The sequence below is a fragment of the Tyto alba genome, unplaced genomic scaffold (assembly GCF_018691265.1).
Source record: "Tyto alba isolate M040663 unplaced genomic scaffold, T.alba_DEE_v4.0 Super-Scaffold_2, whole genome shotgun sequence".
NCBI lineage: Eukaryota > Metazoa > Chordata > Aves > Strigiformes > Tytonidae > Tyto > Tyto alba.
The window spans coordinates 35,786,813-35,803,493 of record NW_024881282.1 but is presented as its reverse complement, the minus strand read 5'-3'; the positions used below and the strand labels follow the sequence as shown (position 1 = coordinate 35,803,493).

At 39.2% G+C, this 16,681-nt stretch overlaps 1 protein-coding gene across 10 annotated transcripts in view; it reads left to right on the top strand.

The window, feature by feature from the left end:
- The window catches only part of LOC104367672 (activating transcription factor 7 interacting protein), a 115,019-nt gene that overhangs the window by 65,400 nt on the left and 32,938 nt on the right, over positions 1-16,681 (top strand). For 9 of the 10 annotated variants that reach the window (XM_042793053.1, XM_042793054.1, XM_042793052.1 and 6 more), the window contains exons 3-10: positions 3,009-3,086; positions 7,349-7,494; positions 8,622-8,759; positions 10,620-10,685; positions 11,410-11,483; positions 11,990-12,078; positions 13,403-14,041; positions 15,609-15,676. In XM_042793053.1, the coding sequence (XP_042648987.1) occupies positions 3,009-3,086; positions 7,349-7,494; positions 8,622-8,759; positions 10,620-10,685; positions 11,410-11,483; positions 11,990-12,078; positions 13,403-14,041; positions 15,609-15,676 (1,298 nt within the window). The remainder of the gene's footprint in view (positions 1-3,008; positions 3,087-7,348; positions 7,495-8,621; positions 8,760-10,619; positions 10,686-11,409; positions 11,484-11,989; positions 12,079-13,402; positions 14,042-15,608; positions 15,677-16,681) is intronic. The other variant, XM_042793051.1, reaches the window with a different exon arrangement.

The following is a 16,681-nucleotide window of genomic DNA, read 5'->3' as shown; positions in this document are numbered from 1 at the left end:
TTTCAGTTAACATAAGTAGGGGAAATCCGGAGGCCAGCCCCCCCCAGTGCCCTTACAATCATGCCCCCCCCCACCCCCCCTACCTCGGAGGCGGAGGGGGAGAGGGACGATGGCCCCTCGCTAATATTTAGCCAACAGGAGTGGCGCGCAGTAGGTGATTTATTGTGGGACGAGACTATCACTGGAGGCAATAAAGGCAGTGAAGCACGACAGCAAGGGCTGGTCTGGCGAACGATTGTAAAAGCTCTGGGGGAGATGCAAGCAGAAAAGAAAGTAGCTGCCGCTGCTATGGCGGCTGTTGGCGCTGTACCATCTCCACCGGTCCCTGCCGAAACCAATCGTCCCTCACGATTAGCCACCTTCTTCGGGGTTAATCAACAGCTCTGCTCTATTAAGGGCATGTCACCAAGTATTCCTGTTTGCTCCACCGTGCAAGAAGCAGCAGAGAAATCAGGCAGCGCGGGAGAACAGGGGGGAGCGGCATGCCACCCCAAACTCCGCCCGACCCCCCCCCCCCTTCAGATGGTTTTGCCCCTGACGGCGCGTCAGCGTCTGAGTCGGAGAGAAAAACGGCGGCTCTGTCCGAATTAAAGCAACAGGGTCACACATCGGTAAGGGACAGTGACAAAGTCCAAGAACTTGAAAGAAAATTACAGAAGTTAAGCTACAGAACAGAACTCTGCATTTACAACTACAAGAAAAGGAAGCGCTGCCGGCAGCCCCCCCACACCCACTCCCGTCACCCTTACCAGAACCAGCTCCGCTTTTAGCTCAGTCCCGATAGAGTGGGGTGATTCGTGATGCCTTGTTAAAAGGGGACTGGCATGCTGCTGGAGCGTTGGCCTGCCCGGTAGTGACAACGAATGGGGGACACCCGGGAACTCAAGATCACAAGATTCTCCTCAGGGGGTCTGGAGACTCCTCACAAACTTTAGAACCCTGAAATGTCATTTGGGTGTTTCAACATCAACACTGGTATCAAAAACTTGTTCATGTAGTATCAGATTCATTGTATGTTGTGGGTTCATTTCAATGTTTAGAACATAGCATGGTGAAACCTGTATTAAATTCTGTATTGCATACTCTGTTGTTACAATTGCTGACACTTTTAAAACTGTAAGGGTGGTTTTCTTGCTACATAAGACTGCATAAGACTGGAACATGGACTGACAGAATGGTTACAAAACTTGGGAATTTGGAAAATGGACTGAAAGAATGGTTATAAATCTACAAAACTTGGAAATTACTGGCTGGCTGAAAGCTTTGTTGATGCATGGACTGGTAATGCTGATTGTCATTATGATTGTCATGATGGTATTGGGGTCTGTGTGGAAATGCTTTATGAATGCTATGAATCAAGCATTAAAAGGCGTCTGGATTGTCCAAAAAAGAAAAAGGGGGAAGCCTGGTAGGAATTTTTTTTTGGGGGGGGGGATCAGGGTCATGCACTGATCCTACAGGGTTTGGACAATCCAGGCTGGGTCTCTGAGCAGAAAACTGCCACGTGGTAATCCTGCCCTTGAGGTCACGTGGTAGGGCAAGAAGGAGGAAGTCAATATAGTGCTTCCTTCCTGTTTGAATGCCTGGATGCACTAACTGCAAAGTAGATTTAGTTTGTTTACGCGTGCTAACGATGCAGACCTATCACAGCACTCCCGGGTGCGTGATGAGTGCCTTTAGCCAGTAGATTGTAAGCCTGCATGCCTAAGTTGTGCCTTGTCATGTATTAAGAAAATCTTTGAACGAACGTTAGGGCAGGCTCTGCTCATACAAAAAGAAAAAGGGGGAATTGTTGGAGAATGGCTCAGAGACAAGGGTCCTGAGCCCACCGAGCAGTTGTACGATCAGAGCCTGTTCTGCGGGCTGATGCTGCCTCGCTGATGCTGGGCCTCACTAGGGTTTGCCTGCAGCTGCTCGCAGCTGCTGATACATGAGGAATGTCAAGGATGCTTCAGCCTTGTGTACCGTGGTGTGTCGAAAACAGGTTAAGAGGAATTAGAAATAGTGGCCTGAGAAACAGTGTTATGAGAAGCTTGTGCTGGTAGCTAACTGCAAGTAGGTGGACCGTGCGAATACGACCTTTAGAGCTTAAGCCAATCAGCTAGTGACTAGTAGGCATAATAATTATCGTTGTCCGTATAAATATATGTACCCTGGACCAATAAAGACACACGTTAGTTGATGCTCTATCACCCACATTGAACCCGTCTCGGCGTGTCGTTCTTCCGCGGCTCCGCAGGCTGTAACAGTGCTGACTTGTTCTCTTATATTCTGAATAGATTTTTATGTAATCTTAAAATTAACAGTTCTGTGTTGTATCTAGCAAGCATAGAATGTGGCAAATACAGCCTGTATGAAACACGTAATGGAAGTTCATGGAACATATAATAAAAGCTTTCAGGAAGTGTTAACCCCTTTTATTTTAACCTGCGTGCATTTGGGGGTGTTATTTCAGATTTTTCTTTATTTAAGAACTTCCTAAACCATGTTTTTAAATGACTAGTCTTAAATTGTGATACTTTATATTAGGAAGAAACTTTATATGAAAATTCATATTTGTTAACAAGACTAGGTCTTTTCTACTATAAAGATTATGGGTAAATTTGCCAATTGTAAATAGGTAGAGAAATGTATTAGTATTTTGTTACTGAAATTTTTACACTTTTTTCCTAGGTGAAAAATAAGCTAAAATAATTTATTGATAACTTTAACTACATGAAAAATACATTGTTTAATTTCTCACATAACTTTGAGGCATTCTGTTGATTTTAAAAGCTAAGAAAATCCAGAAGTGAATCTTACTGTGTTGTATGGTAGTTCAAATATTTGCTCTGAAGGTACCTGATTTTTTTTCATCTCTATACTCCCACTATGTCATACTTTTTTCTCTTGACGTCTACAACATGATTTTTCATAAGTATTCTAAGTTTACTGGTCAGAATAGGACTCCTATGAGACTTTTGTAGGTCAGCATAAGTAACAAATGGGGGGGTTTCTTCTCTTTATAGAAGAGGTGGAGAAGGAGAGAAGAGAGAGTGGGGAGGATAAAGAAGAGGTCCAGAAAGAAGAGAAGCACACAGAGAGAAGTATGTAATGTTAAAATTATTATGCTTCACTGGTGGCACATACTAGACACATAGAATCATTGGAAGGGACCTTCGGAGATTATCTGGTCCAAACCCCCTGCTCAAAACCAGGTCAACTATAGCAGTTTGTTCAGAACCAAGTCCAGACAGGTTTTGAGTTCACAGGTTTTAATCTCCACAGATGGAGACTCCAAAACCTTCCAGTGTTCCAATTTCAGTGTTTGAGTACCCTCACAGTAAGAATGTTTTTATATGTTTAAATGGAATTTCCTGTATTTCAATGTGAATCCATTTCTATCATCCTTTTACTGGTGCTCACTAAGAGTCTTGCTCTGTCCTTTTTCACTCTCCACCCATCAGGTAATTTACACATATTATAAAATCTCCCCAACCGCCTTCTCCAGTTGAACAGTGCCAACTGCCATTTCCTCATATGATGGATGCTCTAGTCCATAAAACATGTTGTTGGCCCTACACTGAACTCTCTCTAGCATGCACACGTCTTTCTTGTATTTAAGAAGCCCAGAACTGGACACAAAACTCAAGGTTCAGTCTCACAGTGCTGATTAGAGGGGAATAATTACTTCCCTCTACCTGCTGGTGATACTCTTCCTCAGGCAGCCAAGGTGGTTGTTGGCCGCCTTTGCCAGCAGGGCACACTGATGTGCATGAAGACCAGCAGGACCTTTTCTGCAAAGCTGTTTTCCAGCCAGTCAGTTCCCAGCCTGTCCTAGTACATGGGTTTTCCTAAACAAGTGTAGGGCTTTGCATTTCCTTTTGTTGAACTTCATGAGGTTCGCATGTGCCTGTTTCTCCAGCTGGCAGCCTAGCCGTCTAGTGTAGCAACCACTCGTTCCAGTTTTGGATCATCTGCAAATTGCTGAGGATGCCCTCCATCCCGTTATCTAGGTCATTAATGAAGATGTTAGTGTTGGTACCAGTATTATCCACTGGTGTACACTACTAGTGACAAGCTCCAACTGAACTTTGTGCCACTAATCACAGCTCTTGGAGCCCAGTAGTTGAGTCAGTCCATTTATCTAGTCCATACATCATGAGTTTGTCTCTGGGGATGTTTTGGGTGTCAAAAGCATTACTAAGACAAGATAAACAGCATCCACTGCTCTCCCCTAATCCACCAAGCCAGTCATCTCACCACAGAGGCTCATGAAGTATGATTTCCCCTTGATAAATCCATTCTGACTATTCCCCACCATCTTCTTAATAGGTTTAGAGATGATTTCTAGAATTTCTTGCGCCATCACATTCCCAGGGATTGAGATGAGGCTGACCATCCTGTAATTCCCTGGGTCCTTCTTGCCCTTCTTGAAGATTAGAATAAAGTGAATGTCACTCCTGTCCTCAGGAACCATCTGCTATTGCCACAACCTTTCAGGGGTTGAGACTGGCCTTGCAGTCACCTCAGCCAGCTCCCTTGGCAATCCTGAATGCATCCCTCTGGCTTGGATGGACTTGTGTATGTCCAGTTTGTTTAAATGTTAACTCTGTGCACCTACAGTAAGAGCAAGTCTGCCTCTGCTCCAGACTGTTCCACTGGTCTCAGGGACCTAGCATTGCTGAATTCTTGTCATTAAAGAGGCAAAGAAGGCATTGAGTGCCTGTTCTTTTTCTGTGTCCTTTGTCACATGCTCCTCTGCCTCATTGAGCAGGGGAGGACATATATTCCCTCATTTTCCTTTTGCTGCTGGTATACTGGCAGAAGCCCTTCTTGCTGCCCTTCATGTCCTTCACCAGATTCAGCTTAAGGTTAGTTTTGGCTTTCCTAACTTCATTCCGACCCTCATAGTGCCTTTATCTTTCTCGTAGGTCACCTGTCACTAGGAGGTGGGGATCTCCATCCCCTGCAATCAGGAAGTCACTTGCCACTAATAGGTGGTGCTACTGCATGACTCAGGCTTAGCAAGTTCAGACATCTCAGTGGACACAGCTCCCAGCCCCATATCTGCTATGAGGGCACTGAACCAAATTTGTCATTGTCCTGTACATCTGCAGGCAGAGCGTGAGCTGTTGTTCCTGGTGCTTCCAGCCTTTGTCATCATAGGAGTCTCCATTTCCCATCTGGATAAGCTTAGGCTCTGACTGTACCTCTTTTGGTACAACTGGGGATTGCAGTTCTTGAGGCTGCAGGATCTTGGAGTATATCCAGTCAATTTGTTTCTCGTTATTGCTGATGCTGTGCCATCCCCTGACCTCCTCCCATAGCTCCTTTAAGTTGGCAACAGAGCTCTCCCACAGGGTTCCATCTTCTGTAGCTAAGAAGCTCATCTCCCTTTGCCATAATCTCAGCCAGAATAGGAGGCCCTAGAGAATCCCTGCAGCTGAAGACTTGCAAAGCCATATCTTCCCTTAAAATAGCTCAGTCTGGGTGGAGGCTCTGACATTGCCAGGAGAGTTGTTCTGGTGGCTGCTGGAGACCATACCCCGTCTGTGCACCCTGCTGTGCAAGTTCTATGTTTGTTAGCTGCTCTCTGAGAGCTGCACTGGAGGCCCAGCAATAGTATAGGCCTCTCCCTGGTACCTGCTGAAAGGGTGTTTGAGCCTCCATAAGACATGAACTAGAACATAAGCACAAAGCACCCTTTGATGAAGAACAGCTGATGCAGCTCATTAGAAGCTGCTAGAGTTCCCTGGAAGTCACAGCCTCCTTTAGATAGCCTTTCCACTAGTAGCAAACACCCTGATGCTTTGCAGAGAGAATCTAACTGCAGTAAAATTACATGCAGCGTTTGCCTCAGAAGAAATTACCTGAACATTAAATATCTTCTGTTAAATACGTAAGTGGCTCTTGCATGTTACACACTACTTGCTGTACTATTCAGTGGTTAGGCTTTTTCTGGGGACTAAGAAAAAGTTGTATGGAAGTTCCTAATAAACTTGTCTTCACTAGTCTGGGAATAGTGTTCTAACTATTCGGATTTTTTTTATTTTTACAAGTTTTTCTGATGGATGGAAGAAGGCTGGAGATGTAGCACTTCCCCCACTCCCCTTTAATTTTCCACTATTTTTTGTTATTCTGAAGAAAAAGATTAAAACTCATAGCCTAGGCATTTATACTGCTTGTAAATATACAGCATTCTGCAAATGCTTATAAAGAGCCCTGTGGCCCTATAACTTACCTGAAATTTTAGGACCTTTTCACAAACTTTTAAAAATAACCTAGGTTGTTATGCAGATTTTAAAATAATACCTTTTGATAATTTTTAGTGCATCAGTACATTTTTACTACAACTCTCCAAAAAAATCAGAAACCATCAGAAAATCAGATCAGACAGAAACCATCAGAAGTCTAACCATCAGAAAATCAGACTATAAGAAATTTGTGAAGTTAGAACTCACAGAGTGTATGTGATACAAGTAAATGGCAGTGGAAAGTGACTATCTGTTATGCTGTTTCAGTCTCCAGTGATTCTCCATTGATGTACTACTAATTCTGTCTTTCTGTATCCTCAGGTTTGGGGTAGATGGTTTGGGGGCTATGGTCTCTGCTGTTTTGGTGGTGATCAGGTACCCACAGTATGCTCTGTAGGTTCCCTCCCTGGTAATTTACTTAGGCTTCTTGGTTTATATGTGAGTCCCTAGAGGGTACAGTGCCAGGAGCTGGAGGGGCAAGTGAGATCTTTTTGGTTCTGTTATGCTTCATTGCTATGATGAAAATGATTTTTATAGTATAGTTGTTTTGAGCCTTTTCTTTTGTTGTATTTTTACTTTCCTTCTTACCCAAGAAGTAAGAAAAAGGTTTCAATGTTTTTTCAGTCAGGGATTTGGAGGTACAGGTCAAAACTTCACGGCAGGTAGAAAAGTTCATTGCTGACACAGCAAGAATGAGATGTAGTTTTATTTGGCTGGAATCTTGAGAAGAGGATTCCTTTTTCAGAGGAGGGTTTTGTTTTGCTTCTCAGAAGCCACGTTTCATTATGGGACGGTGCTGATAGGAGCAGGAAGAACTGGAGGCAAGTTCTGGAGAAGGGAATGGTGGTACTAGAGCCATTTTGCATTTGGTGCAGTGATTTGGTGAATCACAAAGCAGAATTTGCTAACAGGGCAGCAGTGTACAGGGACCAAAGGGACTGTTGTTCTGCTTTGATGTCTTCGAGCATCTTGTTTTTCCAAAGGTGATGTTACTGGTTTAGGATGAGAAAGCTTAAACTGGGGACAAATGAAACTTCATAATAATCACAGCGTTCTGCAGGTACCTGTTTTTTCAAAGGCGCCTCACGAGCAGTTGTGTCTCATTGTTCCAGGTGAAGCTGCAAGGAGAAAACGTTCCAAATCTGAGGACATTGACAATGTTCATTCTAAACGTCGTCGGTACATGGAAGAAGATTATGAAGCAGAACTCCAAGTAAAAATTACAGCCAGAAAGGAGGTTGACCAAAAATTACAAAAGGTAATGACAAACACACACCGGTCACTTGTCTTAACATCTTTGAATTAGCTATCCTTTTCCACATGCTCCCTGCCCCACCCCCCCTTCTCTTTTTTCTCGTTGAAAATTGGACACAATTCAAATAACAAAGGTGGCTTAATTTACATAAAGTCCTGTATAGCCCTACTTCTTAGAAGAGACCAGATATCATTTGAAAACTATTCTGTAAGAGTTATATTTGAAATGTGTTAAATATTTAAACTCTTGAGTCTCATGTGACTATAAATGGAGAATCTTAGCAAAGGAGATATTTCAGTGTAGGAAAGGTTTATATATGGTGTGCTTTATTGTGTGCCTAGCTTTAAAGAAAATCTGTCTCCAAACAAGAGTGCAATCAACATAGCATTTTGCATATTTTTATAGAGCTGTTAAATATTTGATTTGTATCATTGGCATGTAAAGAAACCTATGGTCTTGAAGGAAAAAAAAAAGTGCCCTTCTTCCATTAGTTAGCTAGTGCATGTTGTAACTTCATTAACATAGGATGCAGAAAACTGAACCACTTTTGTTGCTTGTTTATTTTTGTTTCCTAAGGAAAATTTTTGCACTGCAATAGGTATAGGAGGGAGAAAAAATTTAAATAAGAAGTGTATCAAGTAAACTTTGAGGAAATCAATGTCTTTTTCTATTTTTAGCTTCTGAAAGAAAAGCAACACAGGGCATTTTTGCAAGGGGAAAAAGCATGTCAGAAATAAAGTTATGTTGAACATCTTTTAGTTTCTGTGTCTCTCTCAAGAATAGAAAAGTAAGAGTTTGCGTAAACACAGCACTTTATGAAAATACCTTCTATTGTTAAGGTTCTTTTTATATGTAATAAGGTTTTATACAGTTACCACACTGCAATGAAATTAATTTCTTGGATTAATGGCAAAGAGGGACCATTTGTATTTGCCAGAATAGATGTAGAAACTTTTCTTAGCTGTGCAACCACATGCTTATTGGTGGCTAGATTTATTTGATTGACAGGGCATGACCATAGTTATTGTTCTGTTTGTGGCAGGATACTTGTTAAAAGTTGAGGATATAGTTAGTCTCCCAATTTCTGGGATTTCATTGTTGGGTTTTTTTTTTTTTTAATAATTTTTCAGGTTATCCAGAGACTGTTGGAAGAAAAACTTACTGCTTTACAGTGTGCTGTATTTGACAAGACTCTGGCGGACTTGAAAACCCGAATAGAGAAAGTAGAATGTAACAAGAGGCATAAAACTGTGCTTACTGAACTACAGGTGATTGTTTGTGTGTTGAACTTCATACTTCAAATTTAAAAGTAAAGTCCTCAACATTTAGTAGTAAGTCTCTTGTAATTGTCAGTGGGGAAGCCATTTTGACTCCACAAGGGGAAAGGGGAAGCAGCAAATACCAATGTTGCTTTTGAGTTGGAAAATTCTATTTCCTCACTCAGAAAGAAGAAAGCAACTAATTAATCATCAAAAAAACCCAAAGCAAATCTTCCTTCTGGCAAACTGATTCATTAGCTGTTAGTAAACTGCTTTTCTACTCTTTGTTCCATTTAGACATTCTTCAAATAAATGTTAAGTATGAAAATAGCTAATGCCTCTATGAAGCCAGAAATTTGCTTAAAACCACAAAAGTGCAGAAAGGAGAGGATAGCAGCATGGGACTTTGTAGAATGTTCAAAGAAACAAACATCCTATGATAATTTATCCAGGTTACTTCCCCAGAAACTAAATAATTATGTTCTATCAAGGAAACAAATAGCTAATGTTGAATGCAGTATGCTTTCTTGCATTCTTTATAGAAATTATGTACATAGTGGTGACATGATGAGCATCACAAAAATCAAAGAATTTGTAAGTGACAAGACAATTACAAGCTTATGTCATAAACAATTCAAACAATAAGGCCATTTTAATTTTAACATAAAAAAACAAGTATGGAGTTTGCCAGACCAATTTGTACTATATAACTCTTCCACCCTTGATGCCCCAGACTTTTTATGTTGACTTTTTATGTGCTATCTAAGATGCTTTCAATATACTTGTTTATCAGTGTTTTTAGCCATTAACTACAGTGTGAAATTGATAACATCATAGAAGGCTGTGAATGTATTAATGTTAATATACTAACAATCTAAGCTTATGTGGTTTTATTATGCAAGGTGTTCTAAAACACCTCTACATTGTAAAAGGTAACAGAAGTTGAAATCTAAATGTAATTAAAGGCAGACTATAATTGTGGCCTGTCACATTGCTTTGTAAAAGTGTGAAAGAGGTGATGTTTCTAAATGGACCATCTCCTTTTAGGGAAGAACTTCTGAAATTATGGTATATGGAACTCACTGACTTTTTAAAAACTTAATTCTTCTAGTGCTAACCTAGTTTTTGTGAGTTCATGAAATGAGTTTAACTCTCCTTTCTGTGCAAAAAAAAAAAAAAAGTACCTGCTTAAAACAAGTGGCACAGCTACTGCCTCCAGAATAAGTCAACCATCAGAACTGCAGCCTAGACGGGGTAAATTAGGATCTTGTAATGCTGAGGTCATTGCAGAAGGAATGGTGACCAAGTGGTATTTTGCGGGAAGTACAAGAAGTAAAAGATGAGGTGTAAGAATGGTGCTTAAGAAGATAATGAACTCTGACACCTGAACATCAGAGAGAGTAGTACAAAGCTGACAATAAGGTGTGTGATATGTATTGTATCAGTGAGAGGGAGAAATAGGGTAAATAGGGCAAGAGTAGATAATACAAAAAGCAAAAAGGCATGCATTTTTCAATTTGGTTGGTCCATAAGACATTAAGAGTCAAATGCTTCCAGTTGCTTTCATTCATGCAGAATATTGTCTGAACCTCTGCAAGATGGATTCTGTTTGTGCAGTTTTGAATAGGAAGGAAAATAATGTAAATTGTCTCTAAAATTTCTTGGTTGTGATACACATGTGTGTCTTTCTGCTGCTCTGAAATAATATAGTTGTACTGTATTTCAAGGAAGAATAATTTCCCCTGATATCAAAATAGCCTTTGACTTGATGTCTTAATTATACATCTTCTAGATTTTATAATGTCTGTGATGGTTCTTGGGGAGGGTATTTATGGTCTTACTTGTTTGTTTGATCTTCTTCCCTTTTAGGCTAAAATCGCTAGATTGACAAAGCGGTTTGGAGCAGCCAGGGAGGACTTGAAGAAAAGACAGGAAGTAAGAACTAGATTTGTTATATTTGTTTTTCTGAGTTAGGCTAAACCTTGTGTTGAAAGATAAAGAAATTTTATATGCAGAAGGGTGTGACCTGGCTATTCAGTGACGTTCACAAGGTAGGTTGGTTTGGTTTGGTTAAAGGCAGTTATGAAAGAATAGTCTTTTAACATCTGTTACGTAGTTCTGATTTGTGTAGAAGGTTCTTTAGGTATTATTAGTGTGAAAGCACCTCAAACTGTATTTAACTAAACGTAATTTACTTCAGTATGAAGAGTACAGAGTAAACGAGAGTGAATCCCAGTACCTTGATTTTGGGGGTGGAGGAGAAGGAGAAGAGGAGTGAATACAAACAATAGTATTTCTCTGTGTCTAGAATTAATATTTTGGATTAATTACTGTGAAGAAGAAGCTAAAAGTCCATTAACATTCAAGAAGAAATAGATTCTCATGCTATAAAAACCTGAAAGCAAGAGACATATGAAAAGGGAGGATGTAGCAGAGAGAGGCAGGTAGGACCAGGGAAGTTTTGGGCATTGTAAAACATGCCAAGTTCTCTTGCAGTGCAGGCATCAGAAAGTATATCACATTGAAATAAATCAATATGAAATATAATGAAAGTGCAGGATGGCAAGCTGACTTACGGTTGTTTTGCAATGTCTTTTCTCTCCTTTTTGTTTTGTTGTTTTTTTTGTGTTGGTTTTTTTTTTTTTTTTTTTTTTTTCAGAATGCACCAAACTCACCTCTGTCTCCAGGAAAAGCAGCAAGTGACACTGCAAACACAAACAATGTGACGTATCGGTAAGCAAGCCACATCGCTGTGACCATATTAAAATTTACAACAGGACAGTTCAAATACCTAATGTAATGAATAATCTCTGTGTTTTCTTTTTTTATTTAAAGTTCTCTTCCTTTTCCTTCATTGCTCTTCAACTGTAAAATTTTGTTTTCTTTCATGGAAGTCATAAATGGACAGTATTGAATGCACTCTTAGGTAAACTGAGATGAGTGTTGATTCAGTAGTTAAAAAATAATGGATAAAATGGAAGTTTAATTTCAAGGGAGGGAGAAGTCTCATGGTGAAAGGCAAACTCAGTGTAAGCACATGAAAATTTACAAATCTGCAGTTTTTTTAGTAGGGGAATATGCAAAGTTAATTTGCATGGGGGGCAGAAAATAAATGGGTTTAGAAAAATCTCAGTTAAAATCATAGCTGTAAAATAAGATATTTTTTTCATCATTGTACTGTTCATGATTGTACCAGCTGTGTCTCACTGCAAAATGCTAACTGAAACTTCATTTCGTAGAAATGCTGGCACAGTGAGGCAGATGCTAGAGTCAAAGAGGAATGTAGGAGAGAGCACACCAGCCACTTTTCAAGCCCCTGTGAATGCAGGTAAGAAACTGCATATGGCCTACTTTGAACATACTTCTTAAAAGTTGTATTGCTTTCCATTATATAAGTAACTAAATGAACAGAGAAAAACTGGATTTTATGACTTTTTTTTTTCTGACTTCAGAAATAATTATTTTTAGCTCCCTACCACATATTCCCAGTTTATATTTGTGTTGTGTGTTTACGAGGTAAGGAAAAAAAATATGGTGATTTGGTCAACCAGAACATCTGGGGAAATTAGATACTTCAGCAGACAGCTTGCTGTATATGGCAGCAAAACTGGCAGTCTCTCTGCTGCCGAGAAGTGAAACACATGGCTCACAGGCTGTTTTTTGGACTTGATCATAGTAGGATGCTGATATCTTCCCCTCTACCTAATGGCTATAGAAGACTAGGGAACTAAAGGAAGTAATAAGCCCCACTTCTTAAGGGAATCAAGTTGAAAAATGGAATTTCTAGATTAGATTTTTATAGGGAATCAAAACCACCACAAATTGCATTCATTGTAGTCACACATCCTTGGTTTTAAAAACAGCTTACCTACTATTGAATGCTGAATCTTTTCCACAGAATCGTCTCACAGTAGGCATATACTGGCTTTCTGTGGTGTATTATGCACCTGATCTTTAGATTTAATTCTCAGATTTTGTTTCATAAAAGCAAGTATATTCTCTGATACGTTAATCCTTGGTTTAAGTAAAACCTTCTGGTTACAAGGTCCTACCTATACAAAGCAAATTAGTCATAACTAACTTAGTTTTTCTTTTCTTACGTTTTCTGAAGGACCAGTTGTTTTACCTTTTCTGTAATGACTGTTGAAAATACTGTATTTCATCTGTTTTCAACAGTTAAATCTTGGAGCTTCCTTCAAGCCTGTTGGTGTCATAGTTCTTTGTATATCTTTTTTTTTTTTTGCCATTTATATATAATTTTTTCACACAGAAATACAGTATTGACTGTATCTCTAACTAAGCCATTGAATATCAGAGTGTACAACAGAAAAAGAGTATCTATAGCCTTTCTTTGCAAAAAAAGTTAATTATAAACCACATTCTTCATATAATGGTTTGAATTGAAAAGGACCTTTAAAGATCATCTGGTCCAATCCTCCTGCCATGGACCAGGACTTGTTTTGCTAGATCAGGTTGCTCAAAGCCCCAGCCAGCCAGACTTTGAACACTTACGGTGATAGGGCATTCACCACTTCTCCAGACAACCTGTTCCAGTGACTCACCACCCTCATTGTAAATTGTTTCTATCTGTTGTGTTGGAGTGAAATTTCCCACTTGGTTCAAATAATTTTTTTTTTTTCTTTTGGGTGTAGTGCCAGCTTCCAGTCTTGTTGCTCCTCCGACAGTTGTCAGTGGAATTCCTAAGCCTCAGGCACCAATGACCTCCACCAGCTCTTTGACAACAACAGTTCTTCCCACAGCTAATACAGCTATGGTTGTAGGTACTAACCAACTGCCCAGCGGCAGCACCCAGTCAGTGTCTGTCTCATTGCAGTCTTTGCCTGTAATCTTACATGTACCTGTTGCAGTGTCATCCCAGCCTCAGCTCCCGCAAGGCCACACAGGGACTTTGGTCACTAACCAACAACCAGGCAACGTTGAATTTATATCTGTACAAAGCTCATCTACAGTTGGTGGCCTTACCAAAACTACAGTGTCTTTGGCATCAACTAATCCACCCAAACCAAATAACAGCCCATCTGTGCCCAGTCCTGGTATACAGAGGAACTCTCCAGCCAGTGCTGGGTCATCAGGCACAACATTGGCAGTACAGGCTGTTTCTACTGCACATCCTGTTGCACAGGCCCCAAGGACTTCTTTGCCCACAGTGGCTACTTCAGGACTTTATAATGCTACCGGCAGTCGAGCCCCTCTACAGATGAAGATTCCCCTCTCTGCATTTAGTAGTACAGCTCCTATTGAACCACCCACCATTACAGCGCCCCGAGTTGGTAAGTCATGCTTGAATGTTGACCCTGGGAAAGGAAAATAGTTGTCAAAGGGAAACACAAAACTGCACTCCTGTGGAAATTTGTTTGTTAGTATATTTTTAGATGTTTCTTCTGCCTTTCTGTTGAAATTGCCAAGATAAAAATAATCTGTGTCATAGATGTGCTTTAGCCATTGTTGAAAATAACCTCTCCTTAGGAGTCAGCAAGTGTGGCTCTGTAAGCTTTGTTTAGAACTTAATTTATATCACTCCTAGCATGAAGTCAGAAACTCCTACCATTAACAACTTGGTATTTATTTTTGATACAGACTTTCAAAATTATCTGGCTGCCTTTCTAAGAAAAGATGTACTGAAAGGAAAATATAATTGTTAACTTAATTTTCACAACACTCAAAAGCAAACAGAATGGGGGGAAAAAACCGCAACAGGATGCTAACCTACTTCAAAAGAAGTACATTTATTATATTTAAAACAAAGCCTTTGAACACAACAAATGTTCAAATAATGGAATCTAGATTAACTATTTTAAAAAACTTTGTCTTTGGCCACGCCATGATGATTCTCTGCATTTCTGATTTTACATACCTTGAAATTTTTTTCTGAGTTGGAAAGATAGCAAGTTTCTCATTGGCACAATATAATGTTAAAATGAACTCAAGCAGAGCTTGACATCAAAACTAGTTTTATTTAATTTTCCTATCTCTATGTTACCTAGGTTAAAATAAGTCTTCCATAGAGTTGTACAGTTATATGCATTGTATTGATTTTTAGCTCTAAAGCTAATATAATGATTTAACACAGATAAGAAGGGTTGTGACAGATCAGGCAGTGACTAAAGGAAGGGCCTATGTGTCCAAAAAACGTCTCACTATATGCAGTTCACATAGCCTTTAGTGTATACCCTAGTAGTTTTCTCACCAGAATTGAAACACTACTTTGGGCCAGCACTGTTGCTGATAAGCTCTGGTTAAAATGAAAAGGAATGAGAGCAGAGAATTTGGTTTTAAATGTTTACATCCAATATTCAAGCAACTTCTGCTTAAGTTGCTAGTTTAGATATATGTTTGACTGAGCTAATAAAGATACTTAGTCCCCCTGCACAAATTGTCTCAGTTATGTATTTTGCAGTCTGTTTAACCATCTGTTATTCAGTCAATTTTTTGTACAAAAATGTTGAATAATTATAATTTTTTTTCAGTTCAGTATCTTGTCAGTTTACATAGAGAGGGAAGAGAGGTTGGGGATGTGCTTTGTCCTCATATAGGCAAGGGAACTGTTCATAAAATGTTTTGAATACACTGTCAGGCTTTCAAGGAAGGGAACGTATACTGCTTCTTGGCTGGAAAGTGCCATTTTGCTTTTCTGTATATCCTGTTCCCTCTAAAAAAATGGTAGTAATCAAGCTTGAATACTTATAATAGAAAATCAGGGCTGAAAAATGTTAGATGTGCCACATACTGAATGTTTACTATCAAACAATTTTGAATATTGCCTTCAAATTTGTATAGTGAATAGCAGTATTTAGTACTGATTAGAATCTGCAAATGAACAATTTCTTGACCCCTCAGAAAACCAGGCAAGCAAGCCACCAACAGATACTTCGGCAAACAAGCGAACTGCTGAGGGGACAACACAGGTAGGTTGTTGATTGTTTCTATATAAAATTCTAAAGTTACAATCCACAGGAGAAAAGTTCTTTACCCTTATTGCTCATAATGAAACAATTTTAGTTTCCTTTTTGTGCCATCCTTTCTAGTTTCTGACCGTTTATAATTTTCTTCTTCTGATCCAGAGTATTATTTGGAGCAGGAGCTTCTGATAATCTTTTCAGAAGTTCTCTGGTGGGGTTTGTGTAAATAGATGAGTCAGTAATTCAGAAGCACTCTAAAAAGTTGACTGATAGAGCTAACATACAAAAGAAAACCCTGCCCAGTTTTTGTCTGAAGGGTTTGAACTTAAAGCTAGATATATTTTGCAAACTATTGCAGCTCTCTCATTTCCACACTAATGCAGAAGTTAATAAGGATTGGAATTCTAATATTTCATTGCCATATGTCATAAGAAAAAAAAAAAGGAAAATAAACTTTCTTCAGGAATAACTACATCATGATAAAGGAGAACTTGCAATAATTCTGAATTCCTCATCTGAAATTTGTGGAACTTGCTTTGAAATTTAAAGGTTGAAATTAAACTATTTTAAATTATTCATAATTAGTTTTCTTTCTGCATACAGATATTTCGCAAAGCACCTCATGCTTAGGAAGTCATTTTATTAAGAGGAGTGCAATAAATTACTTTTAGCTAAAATTTCCATATTTAATAGTCTTTCAAGGTACTGTTAAATCTGAGTTGTGTTTCAAAGCAAGAAGAAAATATACTGGACAAGATTACTTTTAGCTAAAATTTCCATATTTAATAGTCTTTCAAGGTACTGTTAAATCTGAGTTGTGTTTCAAAGCAAGAAGAAAATATACTGGACAAGATTCTGGTTTTCACCTGTTGCAGAAATAGTCTGGCAAAGATAACCAATATTATAGAGTGTAAGTTCTCACTTATACTCTATAGTGCCTCACTATACCTTTTTATTAAGGCATTTCATAAAGAATGGTTGTTTGGAACATAATTTTTCAAATATTTTCAA